The 26,643-nt window shown below is 34.3% G+C and overlaps 1 protein-coding gene across 2 annotated transcripts in view; it reads right to left on the reverse strand.

Moving 5' to 3' along the window:
* Positions 1-1,603: 1,603 nt before the first annotated feature.
* ppp1r9bb (protein phosphatase 1, regulatory subunit 9Bb) overlaps positions 1,604-26,643 on the reverse strand; it is an 81,367-nt gene continuing 56,327 nt past the window's right edge. Inside the window, exons 5-13 of one of the 2 annotated variants that reach the window (XM_061966387.1) lie at positions 25,772-25,904; positions 25,539-25,659; positions 25,363-25,467; positions 14,234-14,366; positions 4,918-5,070; positions 4,803-4,856; positions 4,514-4,743; positions 4,352-4,448; positions 1,604-2,214 (exon numbers count right to left, since the gene is read on the reverse strand). In XM_061966387.1, coding sequence (XP_061822371.1) covers positions 2,164-2,214; positions 4,352-4,448; positions 4,514-4,743; positions 4,803-4,856; positions 4,918-5,070; positions 14,234-14,366; positions 25,363-25,467; positions 25,539-25,659; positions 25,772-25,904 — 1,077 coding nt within the window. In that variant the 3' untranslated portion in view covers positions 1,604-2,163. Of the gene's footprint in view, positions 2,215-3,309; positions 3,325-3,576; positions 4,449-4,513; positions 4,744-4,802; positions 4,857-4,917; positions 5,071-14,233; positions 14,367-25,362; positions 25,468-25,538; positions 25,660-25,771; positions 25,905-26,643 lie in introns of those variants that run through there. The other variant, XR_009815845.2, reaches the window with a different exon arrangement.

The raw sequence follows: 26,643 nt of genomic DNA on the forward strand, positions 1-26,643 counted from the left end.
TGAAAATCCAAAATTCCGTGTGTCACAAAATTAGAATATTACTTAAGGCTAATACAAAAAAGGGATTTTTAGAAATGTTGGCCAACTGAAAAGTATGAAAATGAAAAATATGAGCATGTACAATACTCAATACTTGGTTGGAGCTCCTTTTGCCTCAATTACTGCGTTAATGCGGCGTGGCATGGAGTCGATGAGTTTCTGGCACTGCTCAGGTGTTATGAGAGCCCAGGTTGCTCTGATAGTGGCCTTCAACTCTTCTGCGTTTTTGGGTCTGGCATTCTGCATCTTCCTTTTCACAATACCCCACAGATTTTCTATGGGGCTAAGGTCAGGGGAGTTGGCGGGCCAATTTAGAACAGAAATACCATGGTCCGTAAACCAGGCACGGGTAGATTTTGCGCTGTGTGCAGGCGCCAAGTCCTGTTGGAACTTGAAATCTCCATCTCCATAGAGCAGGTCAGCAGCAGGAAGCATGAAGTGCTCTAAAACTTGCTGGTAGACGGCTGCGTTGACCCTGGATCTCAGGAAACAGAGTGGACCGACACCAGCAGATGACATGGCACCCCAAACCATCACTGATGGTGGAAACTTTACACTAGACTTCAGGCAACGTGGATCCTGTGCCTCTCCTGTCTTCCTCCAGACTCTGGGACCTGGATTTCCAAAGGAAATGCCAAATTTGCTTTCGTCAGAAAACATGACTTTGGACCACTCGGCAGCAGTCCAGCTCTTTTTTTCCTTAGCCCAGGTGAGACGCTTTTCGCGCTGTTTCTTGGTCAACAGTGGCTTGACACGAGGTATGCGGCAGTTGAAACCCATGTCTTTCAAGCGTCTCTTGGTGGTGGATCTTGAAGCACTGACTCCAGCAGCTGTCCACTCCTTCTGAATCTCCCCCACATTTTTGAATGGGTTTTTTTTCACAATCTTGACCAGGGCGCGGTGATCCCTATCGCTTGTACACTTTTTCTGACCACAGTTTTTCCTTCCCTTTGCCTCTCCATTAATGTGTTTGGACACAGAGCTCTGAGAACAGCCAGCCTCTTCAGCAATAACCTTTTGTGTCTTTCCCTCCTTGTGCAATGTGTCGATGGTTGCCTTTTGGACAGCTGTCAAATCTGAAGTCTTCCCCATGTTTGTGTAGGCTTCAGAACTGGACTGAGAGACCATTTAAAGCCCTTTGCAGGTGTTTTGAGTTAATCAGCTGATTAGTTTGTGGCACCAGGTGTCTTCAAAATTTAACCCTTACACAATATTCTAATTTTGTGACACACGGAATTTTGGATTTTCATTTGTTGCCACTTCAAATCATCAAAATTAAATGAAATAAACATTTGAATGCATCAGTCTGTGTGCAATGAATAAATATAATGTACAAGTTACACCTTTTGAATGCAATTACTGAAATAAATCAAGTTTTTCAAAATATTCTAATTTACTGGCTTTTACCTGTATAATAGTCTCCTTTTCAGGTGAGCGAGGACGCTACAGGCAGTGCCTTTAAGGCATATAGTTGTCCGGCTGGAAATGGGGAGATTTTGGGGAGGGTTGGCAAGTATGCTGATTATATTCCTTTGTTTCCACTTATTCATGACATGACACAGAATTGAGTTTTGTCCTTTTATAAATGTGAAGTTGGACACACCTTGTTGTTGTGCTACACGCCGCCGTCAACGTGCAGCTGCTGGTTCCCGGACTTTTAGAAACGCCTTCTTACTTGCGAGTCCGTATGTAAAAAATAGGAATAATACACGGAAAAAACACTTCCCCAAGGTAGGCAGCAGGTGGTTGCCATGGTTACACGACGGTTATTGTTCTCTCGGCGGCTCTGGTTTTTGTTTTTTTTCACGCCTGCACCTCAATCTAGTCTAATTAGACTTTAGGTTATATTAAAACACTTAATGACGTCTGCTCACAAAACTAGAAAGATCCGAGGAGGGACTTTTCCTTTTCTTTTCTTTTGGCAATTAAAAAGCAAAAAGCCCAATGTTGTCACCCAAAAAGCAACAAAAAAATATCACAAATTAGGTGTTTTTTTTAATACTGGAGTTTGCTCGGCTTTCGGTAGAAACTATAAAGTGAGGGTTTGAACGCGGAGGCGATACGTTAAGAGGATGCGAGACGAGAGATACCCTGCAGCTCGTTGTGCTCTCCTTCCTTCCTTCCTCATAAAGGTTCTGATTTCAGCTCTTCTACCTGACACTCCAAGTCGGCCACCTGCAGGACAGCACAGCAACAACAACATTAACTCATCTTATTCAACTTAGTTCAACTAAATCAAACGTGAGTTAATCACAAAGATTATTATCACAAAAATATATATACATGTTTTTTAAAAAATATTCAATCAAATTAAAGTGCATTATAATTTTGGCACTTAAATCATTTTTGTTTGATATTGTCATGACTGCCACAAGTGTACATTTTTGGGTGGTTAAGAAACACTTTTCAAAGGTACTTTTCATTCCTAACATGTAAGAAATAAATCGCTGCTTCTTATTCTTAGTCATCTGTTCCAAAAGTCCTTGTTTTTATATGACCTGCTATTCAAATGTTACCTTTCAGTTACCTTATTTGACCATAGCTTACCTTCTATTTAAGATTGACCTTTTACCTCTTAATTTACTTTCACCCATTTTATTACTTTCTATACACTTTTGACCATCTTATTTTACCTTCTATATTCCTTCTTTAGCCTTTTATCTAGCTTTTTTCCACCTTATTTTACCTTGAATTTACTTCTATTACATTCTATTTACCTTATGTTACCTTCTATTTAACTTATTTTACTTAATTACCTTCTTTTACCTTTTATCTAGCTTTTTTTTCCACCTTATTTGACCTTTAATGTACTTATAGTACCTTCTATTTAACATTGTACTTTTTAATTACCTTCTTTTACCTTTAATTGACTTCTATTTAACATTTTACTGTTTAATCAACTTTTAACCTTTTACCTAGCTTTTTTCCACCTTATTTTACCTTTAATTTACTTAATTAGATTCAATTTACCTTATTTTACATTTAATTTACTTCTATTACCTTATATTTAAGTTGTTTTACTTTTTAATTACCTTTTATCTCGTTTTTTTCCACCTTATTTTACCTTTAATTTACTTATATTACATTCTATTTACCTTATTTTACATTTAACTTACTTCTATTACATTCTAGTTACCTTATTTGACCATTGTTTACCTTCTATTTAAGATTGACCTTTTACCTCTTAATTTACTTTCACCCATTTTATTACTTTCTATACACTTTTGACCATCTTATTTTACCTTCTATATTCCTTCTTTAGCCTTTTATCTAGCTTTTTTCCACCTTATTTTACCTTGAATTTACTTCTATTACATTCTATTTACCTTATGTTACCTTCTATTTAACTTATTTTACTAAATTACCAACTTTTACCTTTTATCTAGCTTTTTTATCCACCTTATTTGACCTTTAATGTACTTATAGTACCTTCTATTTAACATTGTACTTTTTAATTACCTTCTTTTACCTTTAATTTACTTCTATTACCTTCTATTTAACATTTTACTGTTTAATCAACTTTGACCTTTTATCCACCTTATTTTACCTTTAATTTACTTAATTAGATTCTATTTACCTTATTTTACATTTAATTTACTTCTATTACCTTATATTTAAGTTGTTTTACTTTTTAATGATCTTTTATCTCGTTTTTTTCCACCTTATTTTACCTTTAATTTACTTATATTACATTCTATTTACCTTATTTTACATTTAACTTCTATTACCTTCTATTTAAGTTATTTTACTTTTTAATTACCTTTTATCTAGCTTTTTTTCCACCTTATTTTACCTTTAATTTACTTCTATTACATTCTATTTACCTTCTGTTTAACTTATTTTAGTTTTAATTACCTTTTATCTAGCTTTTTTCCCATCTTATCTTACCTTTTAATTTACTTCTATTACATTCTATTTACCTTTTTTATATGACCATCTATTTAACTTATTTTACTTTTTAATTAAATTTTTGTCTAGCTTTTTTTCCAATTTATTTGACTTTTAATTTACTTAGACTTGGACTTTTATTACCTTTGAACTTCTATTCAACATGTTTCAGCCATCAGGATTGGAAACATTTATACTCGTTCAACTCAGACGTTTAATTGAAGCAACAGAATATTAATTAGCTTTTCCCTCATGAATTGATCAATCAATACAGATGTGCACCATAACAATTCATCAATGATTCCAATGAATTGATCAATCAATACAGATGTGCACCATAACAATTCATCAATGATTGAAATGAATTGATCAGTCATTACAACAATCCTTTTCACGGGTGTTGGGTGTTGAAGTTGAGACTGACCTGTTCCTGCAGTTGACCCGACTCCTCCTGGAGGAGCGACGCCTCGGCTCCGACTTGCGCGCATCGCTGCGTCTCCTTCTTCAGGTAGTCCACCTCCCTGCGGGGCCAAGGAGCGTCAGCCGGGTTGTCACCAGGGCAACATGGCGGGGGGGCGGGTCTTACTTCTGCTGGTAGTCCTTGATGAGCCGCTTGGCCTTGCCGTACTTGCGCTCCAGCGCCTGGTACTGCGCCTGGGTCTCCTTCAGGTGCTCGTCCACGGCCTGGCACAGACTCTGCGCCTCCATCCAGTAGCCCTCCAGCTTCTCCATGCGCTCCTTGTTCTCCTGCAGGGTCTGCTCCAGCTGGGCCTTGTCCGCCCGCCAGCGCTGACGCTCCTGCTCGGCGTGCTGCAGCTGCGGGGAAAGCCCGGCCGTCACAACACCGCCGGCCAGAAAAAAGCGTGCGAGCGTACCTTCCTCTTCAGCTGCTGGATCTCCGCCTGCGTCACCGCGTGTTTGATTTGGAGCTGGAAGAAGAAATGATGCAAGGAAACATCCCAGGTTTCAAAAGGGGGTGACTCCGCCCACCTCTTTGTATTTATGGGCCAGTTTCTCAGGGTCCGTCTCCAGGGGCGACAGGTCCTCGTTCTCCGCCAGGTCGAACACCTCGATGGCGCCGGTGTACTGCGGGCTGACGTCTTCGTCCTCCTCGTCCTCCTCGTCTGTGCCGTACTCGCCACCCTGCGGCGGCCACACAAGTAAGCCTTATTTTGACTAAATATTTCAAAGTCAAAATCTTTTTTTTTTAAAATCATTATTGTACTTTATATTTTGTATTGTATACGTATTTTGCGTGTTCTGATGTATTTAATACATATTTTGCGTGTCCTGCCAGCCCTTTTTTAAATTTAATTTTATTTAATTTGATTTTTTCGGTGTTGATGTCTCCTTTATTGATTTGAATAACAGTCCTCAAACGAGCCTTTTGTATTCCATATCATGTAAATGCATGCAAAATAACGCAATAGAACAGACATCTTCTGTTGTTATCCCTCGTGTGACTTTTTGTTCTGCATCCCAAACTATTTTTTATAGTCATCCTTATATAAATATGCATATATATATATATATATATATATATATATATATATATATATATATATATATATATATATATATATATGTATGTGTGGGGAAAAAAATCACAAGACTATTTCATCTCTACAGGCCTGTTTCATGAGGGGGGGTACCCTCAATCATCAGGAGATTTTAATGGGAGCATTCGCATACCATGGTTTATATAGGGCACAGAGTGGGTGGGTACAGGCTGGCGTAGGGGCGTGGTGATTGGCTCATGTGTTACCTAGGAGGTGTTTCCGTCTATGGCGGCATGTTGTTACAATTTCGCTGCGCTTGTTGAGGGATGACAGGTCTGGACGGTAAATAATAAACAGTTTCTCTTTCAAGCATAGGTTGCATCTTTTATTACCACTATTGTAAGGTGTGCTGGATGCAAGAATTTGCCATGTTATTGAATATTCAACATTATTGTCTTTGAGGTCCCAAATGTGTTTGCTGAGTTCTGTGGTATTCCGCAGGTTTTGGTTCCTGAAAGAAGCCTTGTGATTGTTCCATCTGGTTTTAAACTCTCCCTCGGTTAATCCTACATATGTGTCGGATGTGTTAATGTCCTTGCGTATTACCTTAGATTGGTAGACAACTGATGTTTGTAAGCACCCCCCGTTGAGAGGGCAATCTATTTTTTGGATAACCTTATTAAGACATATATATATATATATATATATATATATATATATATATATATATATATATATATATATATATATATATATATATATATATGTCTTAATAAGGTTATCCAAAAAATAGTGCTCGATACCGTATATGTATGTGTAGAAAAAAAAAATAAAATCACAAGACTACTTCATCTCTACAGGCCTGTTTCATGAGGGGTTCCCTCAATCATCAGGAGATTTTAATGGAAGCATTCACATACCATGGTTTATATAGGGCACAGAGTGGGTGGGTACAGGCTGGCGTAGGGGCGTGGTGATTGGATCATGCGCTTGTTGAGGGATGACAGGTCTGGACGGTATATAATAAACTGTTTATTATATACCGTCCAGACCTGTCATCCCTCAACAAGCGCAGCGAAATTGTATCAGCATGCCGCCACAGACGGAAACACCTCCACATGAGCCAATCACCACGCCCCTACGCCAGCCTGTACCCACCCACTCTGTGCCCTATATAAACCATGGTATGTGAATGCTTCCATTAAAATCTCCTGATGATTGAGGGAACCCCTCATGAAACAGGCCTGTAGAGATGAAGTAGCCTTGTGATTTTTTTCCCCACACATACATATATATATATATAATGTCTTCTTTTCCCCCTCTTGAACATTTGTACAGCATATCATGGTCATTTAATGTTTGATTTTGTGACAGTCAGTCCACTTTGAATAGAACTTTTATTGTGAAGCAAGGGCTTGATTGACAAGACAGTATTTAAAGCTAATGGAGAGTGAATACAAAACATGATTCATGTGTGTTTAACTAACTAAATATTGATGGTATGTGTATGACTTTAATTTATTTTGAGAGTAACTTAGAGTGTCTTGTATGTGTTGCAGTATGAGTGTTCAAATGATAGGAAATCTGTAAAAAAAAATAATATTTTTTTTAATATTTCCTAATTTAATTGATTTTTATTTTTTATTTTCTCCGACTATAGCATGGCTATAATCCTGTGCAAAATGTATTCCTGAATAGATAAATGGAGTGTTCTGACTGGCTTTTGCGAGCTAAAACGGCGGAGATGTAGTTTTATTTCTTTTTTTAAGGGCTAAAAACAAGTGCAGTGACGCAAAACGGCCACTAGAGTGTGCCAAACCGCCGCCATGGTGCTTTTCAACAAGCGCCCCCATGAACACTTCCTGTTATTCTCACCGCTTCCGTGCGTTGCAGAGTCTTGCGGCGACGCGGAGGACAGAAACACGCAAAGAATCGAAATGGACTTTTAGTTTGGAGACTTTGCTTAGCGGGAACCAGGGGGTGCCCAAAGTGAGGCCCGGGGGCCTAATTAAGGCACGAGCCACATTTTAAAAATGACCTTTGGGGGGAAAAAAAACATAAAAAGTGGAATAAAAGTGCAAAAAGTTGTAATTGAACAAGAACATGTTGCAATATTGACATTAATAACAACAAATCACCATGCAGGCAGTTTTGTACTTTAAAACTGTCATTGCTCAAAAAATAAATGTTTGATCAACGAATAAATCTGAAGTTGATATTGAGATTGAAAGTAAAAATAATATATATTTATATATGACTTATTTTTAACACTTTTATGAGCAGGGGCCCTTTGGGTCCCCGAGACCTTTAGTGTGATTTTATTTTTATTTTTAAACTGTCATTGTTCAAAAAAAAAATAAAAAACGTTTAATCAACAAATAAATCTGAACTTGATATTGAGATTGAAAGTAAAAATAATATATATTTATGTATGACTTATTTTTAACACTTTTATGAGCAGCGGCCTTTTGGGTCCCCGAAACCTTTAGTGTGATTTTTTTATTTTATTTTAACTCATTGTTCAAAAAATAATAAAAACATTTAATCAACGAATAAATCTGAAATTGATATTGAGATTTAGGCATTGAAATTAAAAATAATATATATTTATGTTATGAGCAGGAAGGGGGGCCTTTTGGGTCCCAGAGACCTTTAGTGTGATGTATTATTATTATTTTTTTAACTCTCATTGTTCAAAAAATAATAAAAACATTTAATCAACGAATAAATCTGAAATTGATATTGAGATTTAGGCATTGAAACTAAAAATAATATATATTTATCTTATGAGCAAAAAGGGGGGCCTTTTGGGTCCCAGAGACCTTTAGTGTGATTTATTATTTTATTTTTTTTAACTCTCATTGTTCAAAAAATAATAAAACCTTGTAATCAACAGATACATCTGAAGTTGATCCAGATATTTAGAGGAGTAAAGTAAAAATAATATATATATGACTTATTTTTAACACTTTTATGAGTGGGGCCTTTTGGGTCCCTGAGAGCTTTAGTGTGTGTTTTTTTAAACTATCTTTGAAAAAAAAAGAAGAATCAAAAGCAATGTTGTCATGAATTGTTTACCTATTTAAGGCTCCTATTACTTCACATCAAATATTCCACTTTGAAAAATGTTTTGGGGAAAATGTATTTATATTTATATATTTTGTTTATACATTTTGTGGTTTTGCCATAAAAAGACAAGGTTTTTTCTTTCACAAAACATGAAGAAAAACATAAAAAAAAGCTTTATGGCAACAGACGAATCTAAAGTTTATTTATAGATATTTAAGTGTTGAAAATAATGAGTTAACTCATGTGATTAATAGCTAAAAAAAATAGTGCAATAATCATTTATACGTGCAGATTAATCACGCAATTTATTTTCACTCTACATGCCCCTCTACTGTTTTTATATGCTCAGTAATCTACAAATAAAAAATAATTAAAGTAAATAAATAAATTAACATAAAATACAGTAAATAGAAAATGTTACTCCAAAATACACACAAAAAAAATGTTTAAAAAAAGATTGGTGTCCAAATATCGGGGTCTTTTTAAAGTTGATTTAAAATACGTAATCAAGTAAATAACCCGTGATTAATCCACATTTTAAAATGTTTCATTTGACAGCACTAGTTGAAAGTATAACAAATACGACTTATTTTTAACACTTTTATGAGCAGGGGCCTTTTGGGTCCCCGAGACCTTTAGTGTCTTTTTTTTTTTTAAACTGTCATTGTTCAAAAAATAATAAAACCTTGTAATCAACAGATACATCTGAAGTTGATCCAGAGATTTAGAGGTTGAAAGTAAAAATAATATATATTGATATATTACTTCTTTTTTTAACACTTGTATGAGTGGGGCCTTTTGGGTCCCTGAGAGCTTTAGTATGTTTTTTTGTTTTTTTAATGTCTTTGGAAAAAAATAAAAATTAATGTTGTTTTGAATTGTTTACCTACTTAAGGCTCCAATTACTTCACATCAAATATTCCATTTTGAAAAATGTTTTGGGGGAAATTCTGTGGTTTTGCCATAAAAAGGTTTTGTTCACAAAAAATGGGGAAAAACATTTAAAAAAAAAAAAATTAAAAAAAAGCTTTATGGCAACAGATGGATCTAAAGTTTATTTATAGATATTTAAGCGTTGAAAGTAATGACTTAGCTCATGTTATTAATAGCCAAAAAAATAGTGCAATAATCATTTATACGTGCAAATTAATCACACAATTTATTTTCACTCTACATGCTCCTCTACTGTTTTTATACGCTCATTAATCAGCTCAATCTACAAATAAAAATACATACAAATAAATAAATAAATAAAAATAAAATAAAGTAAATAGAAAATTTTACTCCAAAATACACAAAAAAAACACCATAAAAAAAAAAGATTTGTGTCCAAATATTTTAAAGTTGATTTCAATTACGCAATCAAGTAAATAACCCGTGATTAATCATGATGAATCCAAAATTTAAAAAAGTTTCATTTGACAGCAATAATTGAAAGTAAAACAAATATTGATATATGACTTACTTTTTAACACTTTTATAAATGGGACCTTTTGGGTCCCTGAGAGCTTTAGTGTGTGTTTTTTTAAACTATCTTTGGGAGAAAAAAAAAATCAAAAGCAATATTGTTATGAAATGTTAACCTAATTAAGGCTCCAATTACTTCACATCAAATATTGCAAAATGTTTTGGGGAAAACTTATTTATATTTATATATTTTGTTAATACATTTTGTGGTTTTGCCGTAAAAAGACAAGGTTTTTCTTCACAGAAAATGAGGGGGAAAAAAGCTTTATGGCAACAGACGGATTTAAAGTTTATTTATAGATATTTAAGCGTTGAAAATAGGTACATCAAAAATAATGAGTTAGCTCATGTGATTAATAGCTAAAAAATAGTGCAATAATCATTTATACGTGCAGATTAATCACGCAATTTATTTTCACTCTACCTGCTCCTCTACTGTTTTTATACGCTCAGTAATCAGCTCAATCTACAAATAAAAATGAATTAAAATAAATTAATTAATTAAAATAAAATAAAGTAAATAGAAAATTTTACTAAAAAAAAACATTTAAAAAAAGATTGGTGTCCAAATCTTTTTAAAGTTGATTTAAATTACACAATAAATTATTATTATTAATGTATTATTATTTCCTTTTTTTCTGTTTATTTAATCGATGTGTTCGTAGATATTACTTTGTTTTTTTTGTTGTTTCTTTCTTTTTTGGGGGGTGCGGGGGGTATGGATGAGATATAAAGAAAAATATTTTGACATTTAGGGCAGACAATAGATATATGGTTTATGTGAATATGATGTAATGGATAGGAATGTCGGATGCTGGATGTCAATAAAAAAAAAATGGAAAAAAAAATAATAATAATAATAAATTACGCAATCAAGTAAATAACCCGTGATTAATCATGATGAATCCAAAATTTTAAAAAGTTTCATTTGACAGCAATAATTGAAAGTAAAACAAATATTGATATGTGACTTATTTTTAACACTTTTATAAATGGGACCTTTTGGGTCCCTGAGAGCTTTAGTGTGTGTTTTTTTAAACTATCTTTGGGAGAAAAAAAAAATCAAAAGCAATATTGTTATGAAATGTTAACCTAATTAAGGCTCCAATTACTTCACATCAAATATTGCAAAATGTTTTGGGGAAAACTTATTTATATTTATATATTTTGTTAATACATTTTGTGGTTTTGCCGTAAAAAGACAAGGTTTTTCTTCACAGAAAATGAGGGGGGAAAAAGCTTTATGGCAACAGACGGATTTAAAGTTTATTTATAGATATTTAAGCGTTGAAAATAGGTATATCAAAAATAATGAGTTAGCTCATGTGATTAATAGCTAAAAAATAGTGCAATAATCATTTATACGTGCAGATTAATCACGCAATTTATTTTCACTCTACCTGCTCCTCTACTGTTTTTATACGCTCAGTAATCAGCTCAATCTACAAATAAAAATACATACAAATAAATAAATAAATTAAAATAAAATAAATTAAATAGAAAATTTTCCTAAAAAAAAAAATATTGAAAAAAAGATTGGTGTCCAAATCTTTTTAAAGTTGATTTAAATTACGCCATCAATTATTATTATTAATGTATTATTATTTCCTTTTTTTTCTGTTTATTTAATCGATGTGTTCGTAGATATTGCTTTTTTTTGTTTTTTTTGTTGTTTCTTTCTTTTTTTGGGGGTGCGAGGGGTATGGATGGGATATAAACAAAAATATTTTGACATTTAGGGCAGACAATAGATATATGGTTTATGTGAATATGATGTAATGGATAGGAATGTCGGATGCTGGATGTCAATAAAAATAAAATGGAAAAAATAATAATAATAATAATAAATTACGCAATCAAGTAAATAACCCGTGATTAATCATGATGAATCCAAAATTTTAAAAAGTTTCATTTGACAGCAATAATTGAAAGTAAAACAAATATTGATGTATGACTTACTTTTTAACACTTTTATAAATGGGACTTTTTGGGTCCCTGAGAGCTTTAGTGTGTGTTTTTTTAAACTATCTTTGGGAGAAAAAAAAAAAAAGAAAAAAAAATCAAAAGCAATATTGTTATGAAATGTTAACCTAATTAAGGCTCCAATTACTTCACATCAAATATTGCAAAATGTTTTGGGGAAAACTTATTTATATTTATATATTTTGTTAATACATTTTGTGGTTTTGCCGTAAAAAGACAAGCTTTTTCTTCACAGAAAATGAGGGGGAAAAAAGCTTTATGGCAACAGACGGATTTAAAGTTTATTTATAGATATTTAAGCGTTGAAAATAGGTACATAAAAAATAATGAGTTAGCTCATGTGATTAATAGCTAAAAAATAGTGCAATAATCATTTATACGTGCAGATTAATCACGCAATTTATTTTCACTCTACATGCTCCTCTACTGTTTTTATACGCTCAGTAATCAGCTCAATCTACAAATAAAAATGAATTAAAATAAATAAATTAATTAAAATAAAATAAAGTAACTAGAAAATTTTACTAAAAAAAAACATTGAAAAAAAGATTGGTGTCCAAATCTTTTTTTAGTTGATTTAAATTACACAATCAATTATTATTATTAATGTATTATTATTTCCTTTTTTTCTGTTTATTTAATCGATGTGTTCGTAGATATTACTTAGTTTTTTTTGTTGTTTCTTTCTTTTTTGGGGGGTGCGGGGGGTATGGATGAGATATAAAGAAAAATATTTTGACATTTAGGGCAGACAATAGATATATGGTTTATGTGAATATGATGTAATGGATAGGAATGTCGGATGCTGGATGTCAATAAAAATAAAATGGAAAAAAAAATAATAATAAATTACGCAATCAAGTAAATAACCCGTGATTAATCATGATGAATCCAAAATTTTAAAAAGTTTCATTTGACAGCAATAATTGAAAGTAAAACAAATATTGATATGTGACTTATTTTTAACACTTTTATAAATGGGACCTTTTGGGTCCCTGAGAGCTTTAGTGTGTGTTTTTTTAAACTATCTTTGGGAGAAAAAAAAATCAAAAGCAATATTGTTATGAAATGTTAACCTAATTAAGGCTCCAATTACTTCACATCAAATATTGCAAAATGTTTTGGGGAAAACTTATTTATATTTATATATTTTGTTAATACATTTTGTGGTTTTGCCGTAAAAAGACAAGCTTTTTCTTCACAGAAAATGAGGGGGGAAAAAGCTTTATGGCAACAGACGGATTTAAAGTTTATTTATAGATATTTAAGCGTTGAAAATAGGTACCTCAAAAATAATGAGTTAGCTTATGTGATTAATAGCTAAAAAATAGTGCAATAATCATTTATACGTGCAGATTAATCACGCAATTTATTTTCACTCTACATGCTCCTCTACTGTTTTTATACGCTCAGTAATCAGCTCAATCTACAAATAAAAATGAATTAAAATAAATTAATTAATTAAAATAAAATAAAGTAAATAGAAAATTTTACTAAAAAAAAAAACATTGAAAAAAAGATTGGTGTCCAAATCTTTTTAAAGTTGATTTAAATTACGCCATCAATTATTATTATTAATGTATTATTATTTCCTTTTTTTCTGTTTATTTAATCGATGTGTTCGTAGATATTACTTTGTTTTGTTTTTGTTGTTTCTTTTTTTTTGGGGGGGGTGCGGGGGGTATGGATGAGATATAAAGAAAAATATTTTGACATTTAGGGCAGACAATAGATATATGGTTTATGTGAATATGATGTAATGGATAGGAATGTCGGATGCTGGATGTCAATAAAAATAAAATGGAAAAAATAATAATAATAATAATAAATTACGCAATCAAGTAAATAACCCGTGATTAATCATGATGAATCCAAAATGTTAAAAAGTTTCATTTGACAGCAATAATTGAAAGTAAAACAAATATTGATATGTGACTTATTTTGAACACTTTGGGTTGAGGGTTTTGAAAAGGACAAATATCCTGCGTGATTACATTTTGCAGTGTTTGGACACCCCTGCTGGAAACAAGCACACTATCAAATAATAATGTACCTATCTGGTACATAAATGTGACATTCCTTCTCAAAGTGGCGGCTGAATATTGACGAGGAAGCTTAGAAGGCGCCACTAAATTCCTCGGCTGATTCGGCGTTGGCAGAGGCGGGGGGGAGGAGGGGGGTTGGGCGATGATGAAAAATGTATTACTCAGCGTTTCCTCCCTGGCCTTTGCACCAGCGCACACATTCCACAAGCAGGAGGCGTGCGAAGAAGAAGCGAGAAGACGCACCTCCTGCTCCTCCATGTACTGATTGTAGCGCTGCTCCAGCATCTCCCTCTGCCAGCGCTCCTGCTCCAGAGTCTGCTGGATCAGCTGGGCCACCTCGCTCTGCTCGCCCGGCTTCTCACGCCCGATGAAGAACCTGCACAGTCGCCCAATTAATCACACAAAAGCACAAAAGCAGTGAAGTTGTCACCTTGTGTAAATGCTCAATAAAAAGAGAACACAACAAACCTTTTTCAACTGAATACACTGCAAAGACAAGATCTTTCATATTTAAACTGGTCAACTTTCATATTTTTTGCAAATATTAGCTCATTTGGAATTTGATGTTTCAAAAAAGCTGGCACAAGTGGCAAAAAGGAGTGAGGAAGTTGAGGAATGCTCATCAAAGACTTATTTGGAACATCCCACAGGTGTGCAGGCTAACTGGGAACAGGTGGGTGCCATGATTGGCTATAAAAGCAGCTTCCATGAAATGCTCAGTCATTCACAAACAAGGATGGGGCGAGGGTCACCACTTTGTCAACAAACGCCTGAGCAAATTGTTAAAGAACAACATTTCTCAACCAAGCTATTGCAAGGAATTTAAGGATTTCACCATCTAAGGTCTCTAATATCATCAAAAGGTTGAAATCACTGCACGTAAGCCATGATATTACACACCTTGGATCCCTCAGGCTGTACTGCGTCAAAAAGCCACATCAGCGTGTAAAGGATATCACCACATGGGCTCAGGAACACTTCAGAAACCCACTGTCAGTAACTACAGTTGGTCGCGACATCTGTAAGTGCAAGTTAAAACTCTACTATGCAATTCCCCAGCCTTTTATCAACAACACCCAGAAACGCCGCCGGCTTCGCTCGGCCCGAGCTCATCTACAAACCCTGTTTCCATATGAGTTGGGAAATTGTGTTAGATGTAAATATAAACGGAATACAATGATTTGCAAATCCTTTTCAAGCCATATTCAGTTGAATATGCTACAAAGACAACATATTTCATGTTCAAACTCATAAACTTTATTTTTTTTTGCAAATATTAACTTTGAATTTCATGGCTACAACCCGTGCCAAAGAAGTTGTGAAAGGTGTCAATAAATACTGAGAAAGTTGAGGAATGCTCATCAAAGACTTATTTGGAACATCCCACAGGTGTGCAGGCTAATTGGGAACAGGTGGGTGCCATGATTGGGTATAAAAGTAGATTCAATGAAATGCTCAGTCATTCACAAACAAGGATGGGGCGAGGGTCACCACTTTGTCAACAAATGCCTGAGCAAATTGTTGAACAGTTTAAGAAAAGCCTTTCTCAAGCAGCTATTGCAAGGAATTTAGGGATTTCACCATCTACGCTCCGTAATATCATCAAAGGGTTCAGAGAATGTGGAGAAATCACTGCACGTAAGCAGCTAAGCCCGTGACCTTCCATCCCTCAGGCTGTACTGCATCAACAAGCCACATCAGTGTGTAAAGGATATCACCACATGGGCTCAGGAACACTTCAGAAAACCACTGTCAGTAACTACAGTCGGTCGCTACATCTGTAAGTGCAAGTTAAAACTCTACTATGCAAAACCACAGCCATTTATCAACAACACCCAGAAATGCCGCCGGCTTCGCTGGGCCCGAGCTCATCTAAGATGGACTGATGCAAAGTGGGAAAGTGTTCTGTGGTCTGACGAGTCCACATTTCAAATTGTTTTTGGAAACTGTGAGCCAAAGAGGAAAAGAAGCATGGGGACTGTTGTAGGGTGAAAGTGTAAAAGTCAGCATGTGTGATGGTATGGGGGTGTATTAGTGCCCAAGACATGGGTAACTTACACATCTGTGAAGGCACCATTAATGCTGAAAGGTACATACAGCTTTTGGAGCAACATATGTTGCCATCCAAGCAACGTTATCATGGACGCCCCTGCTTATTTCAGCGAGACGATGGCATCGTTCATAGTAAAAAGAGTGCGGGTACTAGACTGGCCTTCCTGTAGTCCAGACATTGAAAAATGTGTGAAGGCTAAAATATGAGTTGAACAACTTAAGCTGTACATCAAGCAAGAATGGGAAAGAATTCCACTTCAAAAATGTGTCTCCTCAGTTCCCAAACCTTTACTGAGTGTTGTTAAAAGGAAAGGCCATGTAACACAGTGGTTAAAAAAATGCCTTTTTTGCAGTGTTGCTGCCATTACATTCTAAGTTCATGATTATTTGCAAAAAAAATGAAATAAGTATCTTGTCTTTCAAAGTTGAAAAAGATTTGTTGTCTTCTCTTTTTATTTCGCATTTACACAACGTGACAACTTCACTGCTTTTGGGCTTTGGTAAATAAATCTTCTCAAAAGTTTAATGAAAAGCGCAGACGACCTCTCAATGGCCGCCTAATGAAATGCACGCTAACGCGCTTCCTGTTTGTTTAGTCCAAAGTGCTTCTTTATGACGATCATCCATATTGCATGGAGACATCTTCACCGCTCGCTGCTCTCAATTATGAATGAGGAAGAAGAAAAACAACATCTAAAAGAGCGTAATGTGACATAGCGTAATGTGTTTAAAAAGAGCGTAATGTGACATAGCGTAATGTGTTTAAAAAGAGCGTAATGTGACATAGCGTAATGTGTTTAAAAAGAGCTGAATGTGACATAGTGTAATGTGTTTAAAAAGAGTTGAATGTGACATAGTGTAATGTGTTTAAAAAGAGTTGAATGTGACATAGCGTAATGTGTTTAAAAAGAGCTGAATGTGACATAGCGTAATGTGTTTAAAAAGAGTTGAATGTGACATAGTGTAATGTGTTTAAAAAGAGCTGAATGTGACATAGTGTAATGTGTTTAAAAAGAGCTGAATGTGACATAGTGTAATGTGTTTAAAAAGAGTTGAATGTGACATAGCGTAATGTGTTTAAAAAGAGCTGAATGTGACATAGTGTAATGTGTTTAAAAAGAGCTGAATGTGACATAGTGTAATGTGTTTAAAAAGAGCTGAATGTGACATAGCGTAATGTGTTTAAAAAGAGCTGAATGTGACATAGTGTAATGTGTTTAAAAAGAGCTGAATGTGACATAGCGTAATGTGTTTAAAAAGAGCTGAATGTGACATAGCGTAATGTGTTTAAAAAGAGCTGAATGTGACATAGTGTAATGTGTTTAAAAAGAGCTGAATGTGACATAGCGTAATGTGTTTAAAAAGAGCTGAATGTGACATAGCGTAATGTGTTTAAGGTTTCTCTCGAGCACAGGTGTCAAACTAAAGGCCCGGGGGCCACATGTGGCCCACCACTTCATTTTATTTGGCCTTGGAAATAACATGTATCAATAAAGTAGTGTCACTTTTCCTACTAAATGTATTTTTTCTTTGTATTTTGGGAGAGAAAAAATGTACTCCATGATGTTAACTGAAATATTGTCTAATTATGCAAAAATATATGATCAAACATTCAAGCCATTTTTTAAATAGAAATAAATACTAATAAGCGAGTTATCCATCAAATGGTGCAATGTAAAAGTAGCAATAGATTTCATGGTCAAATTGTGACATTTTCTGTGGTTTTTACAGCACTTTTCTCTAAATGACAAAAACAGTACTTTTTTTTTTTTTTTTACTGTATTAAAATGTGGTGCCGTTTTTGGCATTTACAGTAATACACCCAAAAATATACACATGTTGATTTGCGGGAAAACAAACTGGCAGCTCAGATGCCAAAATTTTACTGTAAAATATAAATAAATAAATATAATAATATAAATAAAAATATACTGTAGAATATATGTATAATATATTTATATTATTCATATATTATATTATTTATTATTATTATTGTCTATTGTGAGCGAACTGTGGTGCTGAATTTCCCCCAGGGATCAATATAGTACTTTCTATTCTATTCTCATTTACAGTAAAAAAAAAAATAGTAATACAATTTTACAGTAAAAAGCCTTTTTTTTTACCATAAAAATAGCAGTACTGTTTTTACATTTCCAGTAATACACACTACATTTACAGTATTATACACTACATTTACAGTAATACACACTACATTTACAGTATTATACACTACATTTACAGTAATACACACTACATTTCCAGTAATACACACTACATTTCCAGTAATACACACTACATTTCCAGTATTATACACTACATTTCCAGTAATACACACTACATTTCCAGTAATACACACTACATTTCCAGTAATACACACTACATTTACAGTATTATACACTACATTTACAGTAATACACACTACATTTACAGTATTATACACTACATTTACAGTAATACACACTACATTTACAGTAATACACACTACATTTCCAGTAATACACACTACATTTACAGTATTATACACTACATTTACAGTAATACACACTACATTTCCAGTAATACACACTACATTTACAGTATTATACACTACATTTACAGTAATACACACTACATTTACAGTAATACACACTACATTTACAGTAATACACACTACATTTACAGTAATACACACTACATTTTGAGGTGAAATTATTGCAACTTACTATATTTATTTTACATTTTAGTTAAACAATTATTTGACCATTGTTTACCTTCTATTTAAGATTGACCTTTTGCCTCTTGATTAACTTTCACCCATTTTATTACTTTCTATACACTTTTGACCATCTTTTACGTTGTTTTATCTTATTTTACCTTCTATATTCCTTCTTTAACCTTTTATCTAGCTTTTTTCCACCTTATTTTACCTTGAATTTACTTCTATTACATTCTATTTACCTTATGTTACCTTCTATTTTACTTATTTTACTTAATTACCTTCTTTTACCGTTTATCTAGCTTTTTTATCCACCTTATTTGACCTTTAATGTACTTATAGTACCTTCTATTTAACATTGTACTTTTTAATTACCTTCTTTTACCTTTAATTTACTTCTATTACCTTCTATTTAACATTTTACTGTTTAATCAACTTTTACCTTTTATCTAGCTTATTTTACCTTTAATTTACTTAATTAGATTCTATTTACCTTATTTTACATTTAATTTACTTCTATTACCTTATATTTAAGTTGTTTTACTTTTTAATTACCTTTTATGTCGTTTTTTTCACCTTATTTTACCTTTAATTTACTTACTTTCTATTCTAATTTACAGTAAAAAAAATAGTAATAAAATTTTACAGTAAAAAGCCTTTTTTTTTTACCATAAAAATAGCAGTACTGTTTTTCCATTTCCAGTAATATGCACATTTCCAGTAATACACACTACATTTACAGTAATACACACTACATTTACAGTATAATACACTACATTTACAGTAATACACACTACATTTACAGTATTATACACTACATTTACAGTATTATACACTACATTTCCAGTAATACACACTACATTTACAGTAATACACACTACATTTCCAGTAATACACACTACATTTACAGTATTATACACTACATTTACAGTAATACACACTACATTTACAGTAATACACACTACATTTACAGTATTATACACTACATTTACAGTAATACACACTACATTTACAGTATTATACACTACATTTACAGTAATACACACTACATTTACAGTATTATACACTACATTTACAGTAATACACACTACATTTACAGTATTATACACTACATTTCCAGTAATACACACTACATTTACAGTATTATACACTACATTTACAGTAATACACACTACATTTTGAGGTGAAATTATTGCAACTTACTGTATTTATTTTACATTTTAGTTAAACAATTATTTGACCATTGTTTACCTTCTATTTAAGATTGACCTTTTGCCTCTTGATTAACTTTCACCCATTTTATTACTTTCTATACACTTTTGACCATCTTTTACGTTGTTTTATCTTATTTTACCTTCTATATTCCTTCTTTAACCTTTTATCTAGCTTTTTTCCACCTTATTTTACCTTGAATTTACTTCTATTACATTCTATTTACCTTATGTTACCTTCTATTTTACTTATTTTACTTAATTACCTTCTTTTACCGTTTATCTAGCTTTTTTATCCACCTTATTTGACCTTTAATGTACTTATAGTACCTTCTATTTAACATTGTACTTTTTAATTACCTTCTTTTACCTTGAATTTACTTCTATTACCTTCTATTTAACATTTTACCTTTTAATCAACTTTTACCTTTTATCTAGCTTTTTTTCCACCTTATTCTACCTTTAATTTACTTAATTAGATTCTATTTACCTTATTTTACATTTAATTTACTTCTATTACCTTATATTTAAGTTGTTTTACTTTTTAATTACCTTTTATCTCGTTTTTTTCACCTTATTTTACCTTTAATTTACTTACTTTCTATTCTAATTTACAGTAAAAAAAATAGTAATACAATTTTACAGTAAAAAGCCTTTTTTTTTTTACCATAAAAATAGCAGTACTGTTTTTACATTTCCAGTAATATGCACATTTCCAGTAATACACACTACATTTACAGTATTATACACTACATTTCCAGTAATACACACTACATTTACAGTGTTACACACTACATTTACAGTAATACACACTACATTTACAGTATTATACACTACATTTACAGTGTTACACACTACATTTACAGTAATACACACTACATTTTGAGGTGAAATTATTGCAACTTACTATATTTATTTTACATTTTAGTTAAAAAAAAAAAAAGTACTAATAAAATGCATTTAAAAAATGGTGTAATAATAGTAGAAGCGGCCCTCTGGGGGCCAAACACAACTGCCACTTTGACACCTCTGCTCTAGTGAGTGTATTCTTTGGCCAGAAGAAAAAAAGTAGTTTGAGACCACAGACTGACCTAAATGTAAAACAAAAAAAGAAGCACGTCATCGCAATTTGTGGTAAACAAAGTGAGTAAAATCCTGTTTGCCAGTCATGCTTTTATTAGAGGTCCTGAAAGGAGGAGGTGACTCAAATTGAAACAGTCCAAAGTCAAATAATAGAAATACCAGCGCTGTGAGAGAATAACCCCAGCTAACGAAAAGTCGATCAAATTGGTCGCCCGTCTCTCATGCTTTTGTCCACCCAAGTCCTTTTGATCTACAACTGTGTCAAATGTGGAGGTGACTAAAATTGAAACAGTCCAAAGTCAAATGATAGAAATACCAGCCAACCCTTTGTGAGAGCAGCTAACGAAAACTCGCTAAAATTGGTCGCCCGTCTCTCATGCTTTTGTCCACACAGGTTGAGCCGACCTGACAGGGACCGAAACTGAAAGTTAAGCGTCTACTTATTCTCTTTCAGCAGGCCGATACTTGATGAAACTATGAAAAGGTGGAAAATATTCCTCTAACATTAGCAAGGATGTGTTAGCATGCTAAAGTGTTTAAAAAGCTACTTAAACAGAATTTATTTGCCTGCGAATGTAAAATAATTTCCGCATTAATGTACAAACCCCGTTTCCATATGAGTTGGGAAATTGTGTTAGATATAAATATAAACGGAATACAATGATTTGCAAATCCTTTTCAAGCCATATTCAGTTGAATATGCTACAAAGACAACATATTTCATGTTCAAACTCATAAACTTTATTTTTTTTTTGCAAATAATCATTAACTTTAGAATTTGATGGCAGCAACACGTGACAAAGAAGTTGTGAAAGGTGGCAATAAATACTGATAAAGTTGAGGAATGCTCATCAAAGACTTATTTGGAACATCCCACAGGTGAACAGGCTAATTGGGAACAGGTGGGTGCCATGATTGGGTATAAAAGTAGATTCCATGAAATGCTCAGTCATTCACAAACAAGGATGGGGCGAGGGTCACCACTTTGTCAACAAATGCGTGAGCAAATTGTTGAACAGTTTAAGAAAAACCTTTCTCAAGCAGCTATTGCAAGGAATTTAGGGATTTCACCATCTACGCTCCGTAATATCATCAAAGGGTTCAGAGAATGTGGAGAAATCACTGCACGTAAGCAGCTAAGCCCGTGACCTTCCATCCCTCAGGCTGTACTGCATCAACAAGCCACATCAGTGTGTAAAGGATATCACCACATGGGCTCAGGAACGCTTCAGAAACTCACTGTCAGTAACTATAGTTGGTGGCTACATCTGTAAGTGCAAGTTAAAAGTCTCCTATGCAAGGCGAAAACCGTTTATCAACAACACCCAGAAACGCCGTCGACTTCGCTGGGCCTGAGCTCATCTAAGATGGACTGATACAAAGTGGAAAAGTGTTCTGTGGTCTGACGAGTCCACATTTCAAATTGTTTTTGGAAACTGTGGACGGCGTGTCCTACGGACCAAAGAGGAAAAGAAGCATGGGGATTGTTCTAGGTGCAAAGTGTAAAAGTCAGCATGTGTGATGGTATGGGGGTGTATTAGTGGCCAAGACATGGGTAACTTACACATCTGTGAAGGCACCATTAATGCTGAAAGGTACATACAGCTTTTGGAGCAACATATGTTGCCATCCAAGCAACGTTACCATGGACGCCCCTGCTTATTTCAGCAAGACAATGCCAAGCCACGTGTTACATCAACGTGGCTTCATAGTAAAAGAGTGCGGGTACTAGACTGGCCTGCCTGTAGTCCAGACCTGTGTGGCGCATAATGAAGCCTAAAATAGCAGAAGGGAGACTGTTGAACAACTTAAGCTGTACATCAAGCAAGAATGGGAAAGAATTCCACTTCAAAAATGTGTCTCCTCAGTTCCCAAACATTGTTAAAAGGAAAGGCCATGTAACACAGTGGTGAACATGCCCTTTCCCAACTTCTTTGTCACGTGTTGCTGCCATCAAATTCTAAAGTTAATGATTATTTGCAAAAAACAAACGTTTATGAGTTTGAACATGAAATATGTTGTCTTTGTAGCATATTCAACTGAATATGGATTGAAAAGGATTTGCAAATCATTGTATTCCGTTTATATTTACATCTAACACCATTTCCCAACTCATATGGAAACGGGGTTTGTACTTTGTCACACTCCAGATGGGATTTATGGCTTTTTGAAGGAAGCTGGCTCATTATTATACTTATTTATTTGTATTTTTATCAATGATATGATAAGATGTAGATGATAATATTTAATGGACACAAATAGTACTCCATTATTATGAAATATTGGCTGGAATGTTATTTGTTTTTATTAAGGCGCTGCCATATTTGCGTGCTTTGGCAGTGACATCACTGGCTTGAATTTTCTTTCACCTAAAAAACTTTGTAACACAAACTACACACATAAGAACTATGTAACACAAACTACACACATAACAACTATGATTGAAGAAGTGTAAGTACAACTACAATAGAAATGAGAAGATACTCAAATATGAGTACAAAGTTATCAAGTGGCCCGCCACATCAATTCATGTGGCCTGTCACATGATTAAGTGGCCTGGTTTGTCATTAATATGGCCCGCCACATCAATTAATGTGGTCTGTCATGTCATCAATGTGGCCCGCCACATCAATCATAGTGGCCTGTTTTGTCATTAACGTGGTCCGTCACATCAATTAATGTGGTCCGTCATGTCAGCAATCTGGCCTGCAACATCATCAATGTGGTCCGTCACGTCATCAAAGTGGCCTGTCTCGTCATTAATGTGGTCCGTCACATCAATTAAGTGGCCTGTCTCATCATTAATGTGGTCTGTCACATCATTTATTTGGCCCGCCACATCAATTAATGTGGCCTGTTTTGTCATTAATATGGTCCACCAAATTAATTCTTGTGGCCTGTTTTGTCATTAATGTGGTCCACCACTTCAATTATTGTGGCCTGTTTTTTCCATTAATATGGTCCGCAACATTAATTATTGTGGCCTGTCTCGTCATTAATGTGGTCTGTCACATCAATTATAGTGGCCTGTTTTGTCATTAATATGGTCCACCACATCAATTAATGTGGCCTGTTTTTGTCATTAATATGGTGCGCCACATCAATTAATGTGGCCTGTCTCGTCATTAACGTGGTACGTCACATCAATTAATGTGGCCTGTCTCATCATTAACGTGGTCTGTCACTTCATTAATTCATTAATATAGTCCACCACGTCAATTAAAATAGCCTGTTTTGTCATTAATATTGTCTGCCACATCAATTAAATTGGCCTGTTTTGTCATTAATATGGTCCGCCACGTCAATTATTGTGGCCTGTCCCGTCATTAACGTGGGCCGTCACATCAATTATCGGGGCCTGTCTCATCATTAACGTGGTCTGTCACGTCAATTATTGTGGCCTGTCTCATCATTAAAGTGGTCTGTCACTTCATTAATTCATTAATATGGTCCACCACATCAATTAAAGTGGCTTGTTTTGTCATTAATATTGTCTGCCACATCAATTAAAGTGGCCTGCTTTGTCATTAATATTGTCTGCCACATCAATTAAAGTGGCCTGCTTTGTCATTAATATTGTCTGCCACATCAATTAAAGTGGCCTGTTTTGTCATTAATATTGTCTGCCACATCAATTAAAGTGGCCTGTTTTGTCATTAATATTGTCTGCCACATCAATTAAATTGGCCTGTTTTGTCATTAATATTGTCTGCCACATTAATTAAACTATTACCCTTTAAATATGAACCTGAAAAGTGAATTAAAAATAAATAAATAAATAATTAAAAAAATAAATAATGTAAAATGATGTATATTTTTCTGTATGTTATATGTAAAACACTATATATATATTTAATTTTTTTTTTTAACATATAAAATATAGAAATATATATATTTTCACATTATTTTTTATTAGATTTATTTTTAAAAATATGTATTTTTTTCTTAATTAAAAAAGTACATCCAATTAAAATAAATACAATATAGTGTAAGATAATGCACACAATTATATGAAATATCATTTAAAAATGTATAAACTTCTATATTTTATATGTAAAAATACATATCTATTTTTTAATTTAAAAAAAGTTAAGTTTCTTTTTACTTGAAGTGATTTCAAATGAAAATAAATAAAATAAAAAATAAATACAATAACAAATTATAATAATGGAAAAAAAAAATGTCATAAAGAAATACAATCATGATATTTATTGATATATAATGTATATATTGTGTTTTTTATGTTCATTTAATAAATAAATAAAAGACTTAATGGTTGGGGACCACTGTTCTAAAAGACTACTTTGCTAATAAAGCCTCCTCGGTCTTACTTGACGGTTCCTGACGTGTTCCTCAGCACGGTGGCGGCAAACGTCTGCGTGACTCCCACCAAACTGGTGCCGTCCACTTCCACGATGAGGTCGTTCACTTGGATCCTGCCGGAGGGGGAAAGTTTGGACAAAAGCAGGGAGAAGCGGCGACCCAATACTTGTGACTATGAGCACACCTGCCGTGGCGCTGCGCCGCCCCGCCCTCGGTGACGGTCTTGACGAAGATGCCCAGCTTCTCCAGGCCCATGTCGGCCCCGGCGCCCATGCCGATGATGCTGATGCCCAGGCCGTCCTGGTCTGAGGGAGGGGGGGGGGGGGGGTGAAGACAAAGTGGCTGAGGCCGCCTCCACAAAGTACGCACCTTTCTCCAGCTCCACAGGGAACAGGTCCGCCTCCACAAAGTACGCACCTTTCTCCAGCTCCACAGGGAACAGGTCCAGCCTCTCCACCCTCTTCTCCAGCTCGTACTCCGCCGACGCCGCCATGGGGTCCACGTCCTCGTTGCGCCGGTCGTAGTCCTCGTTGGGGTAGGTGGCGAACACCTGCCAGCAGACATCACAGTAAAACTCTTAGAAATTGATGTGACGGGCCACTTTAAATGACATGACAGACCATATTAAAGACATGACAGACCACATTAATGATTAGACAGGCCATTATAATTAATGTGGCAGACAATATTAATGACAAAACAGGCCACTTTAATTGACGTGGCAGACAATATTAATGACAAAACAAGCCATTTTAATTGATGTGGTGGACCATATTAATGAATTAATGAAGTGACAGACCACATTAATGATGAGACAGGCCACAATAATTGATGTGACGGACCACGTTAATGACGGGACAGGCCACAATAATTGATGTGGCAGAACATAATGACAAAACAGGCCAGATTAATTGACGTGGTGGACCATATTAATGAATTAATGAAGTGACAGACCACATTAATGATGAGACAGGCCACATTAATTGATGTGACGTACCACGTTAATGACGAGACAGGCCACATTAATTGAAGTGGCGCACCATATTAATGACAAAAACAGGCCACATTAATTGATGTGGTGGACCATATTAATGAATTAATGAAGTGACAGACCACATTAATGATGAGACAGGCCACATTAATTGATGTGACGTACCACGTTAATGACGAGACAGGCCACATTAATTGATGTGGCGCACCATATTAATGACAAAAACAGGCCACATTAATTGATGTGGTGGACCATATTAATGACGGTGGACCATATTAATGACAAAACAGGCCACAAT

The sequence above is a fragment of the Nerophis lumbriciformis genome, linkage group LG11, assembly GCF_033978685.3.
Source record: "Nerophis lumbriciformis linkage group LG11, RoL_Nlum_v2.1, whole genome shotgun sequence".
Classification (NCBI taxonomy): Eukaryota; Metazoa; Chordata; class Actinopteri; order Syngnathiformes; family Syngnathidae; genus Nerophis; species Nerophis lumbriciformis.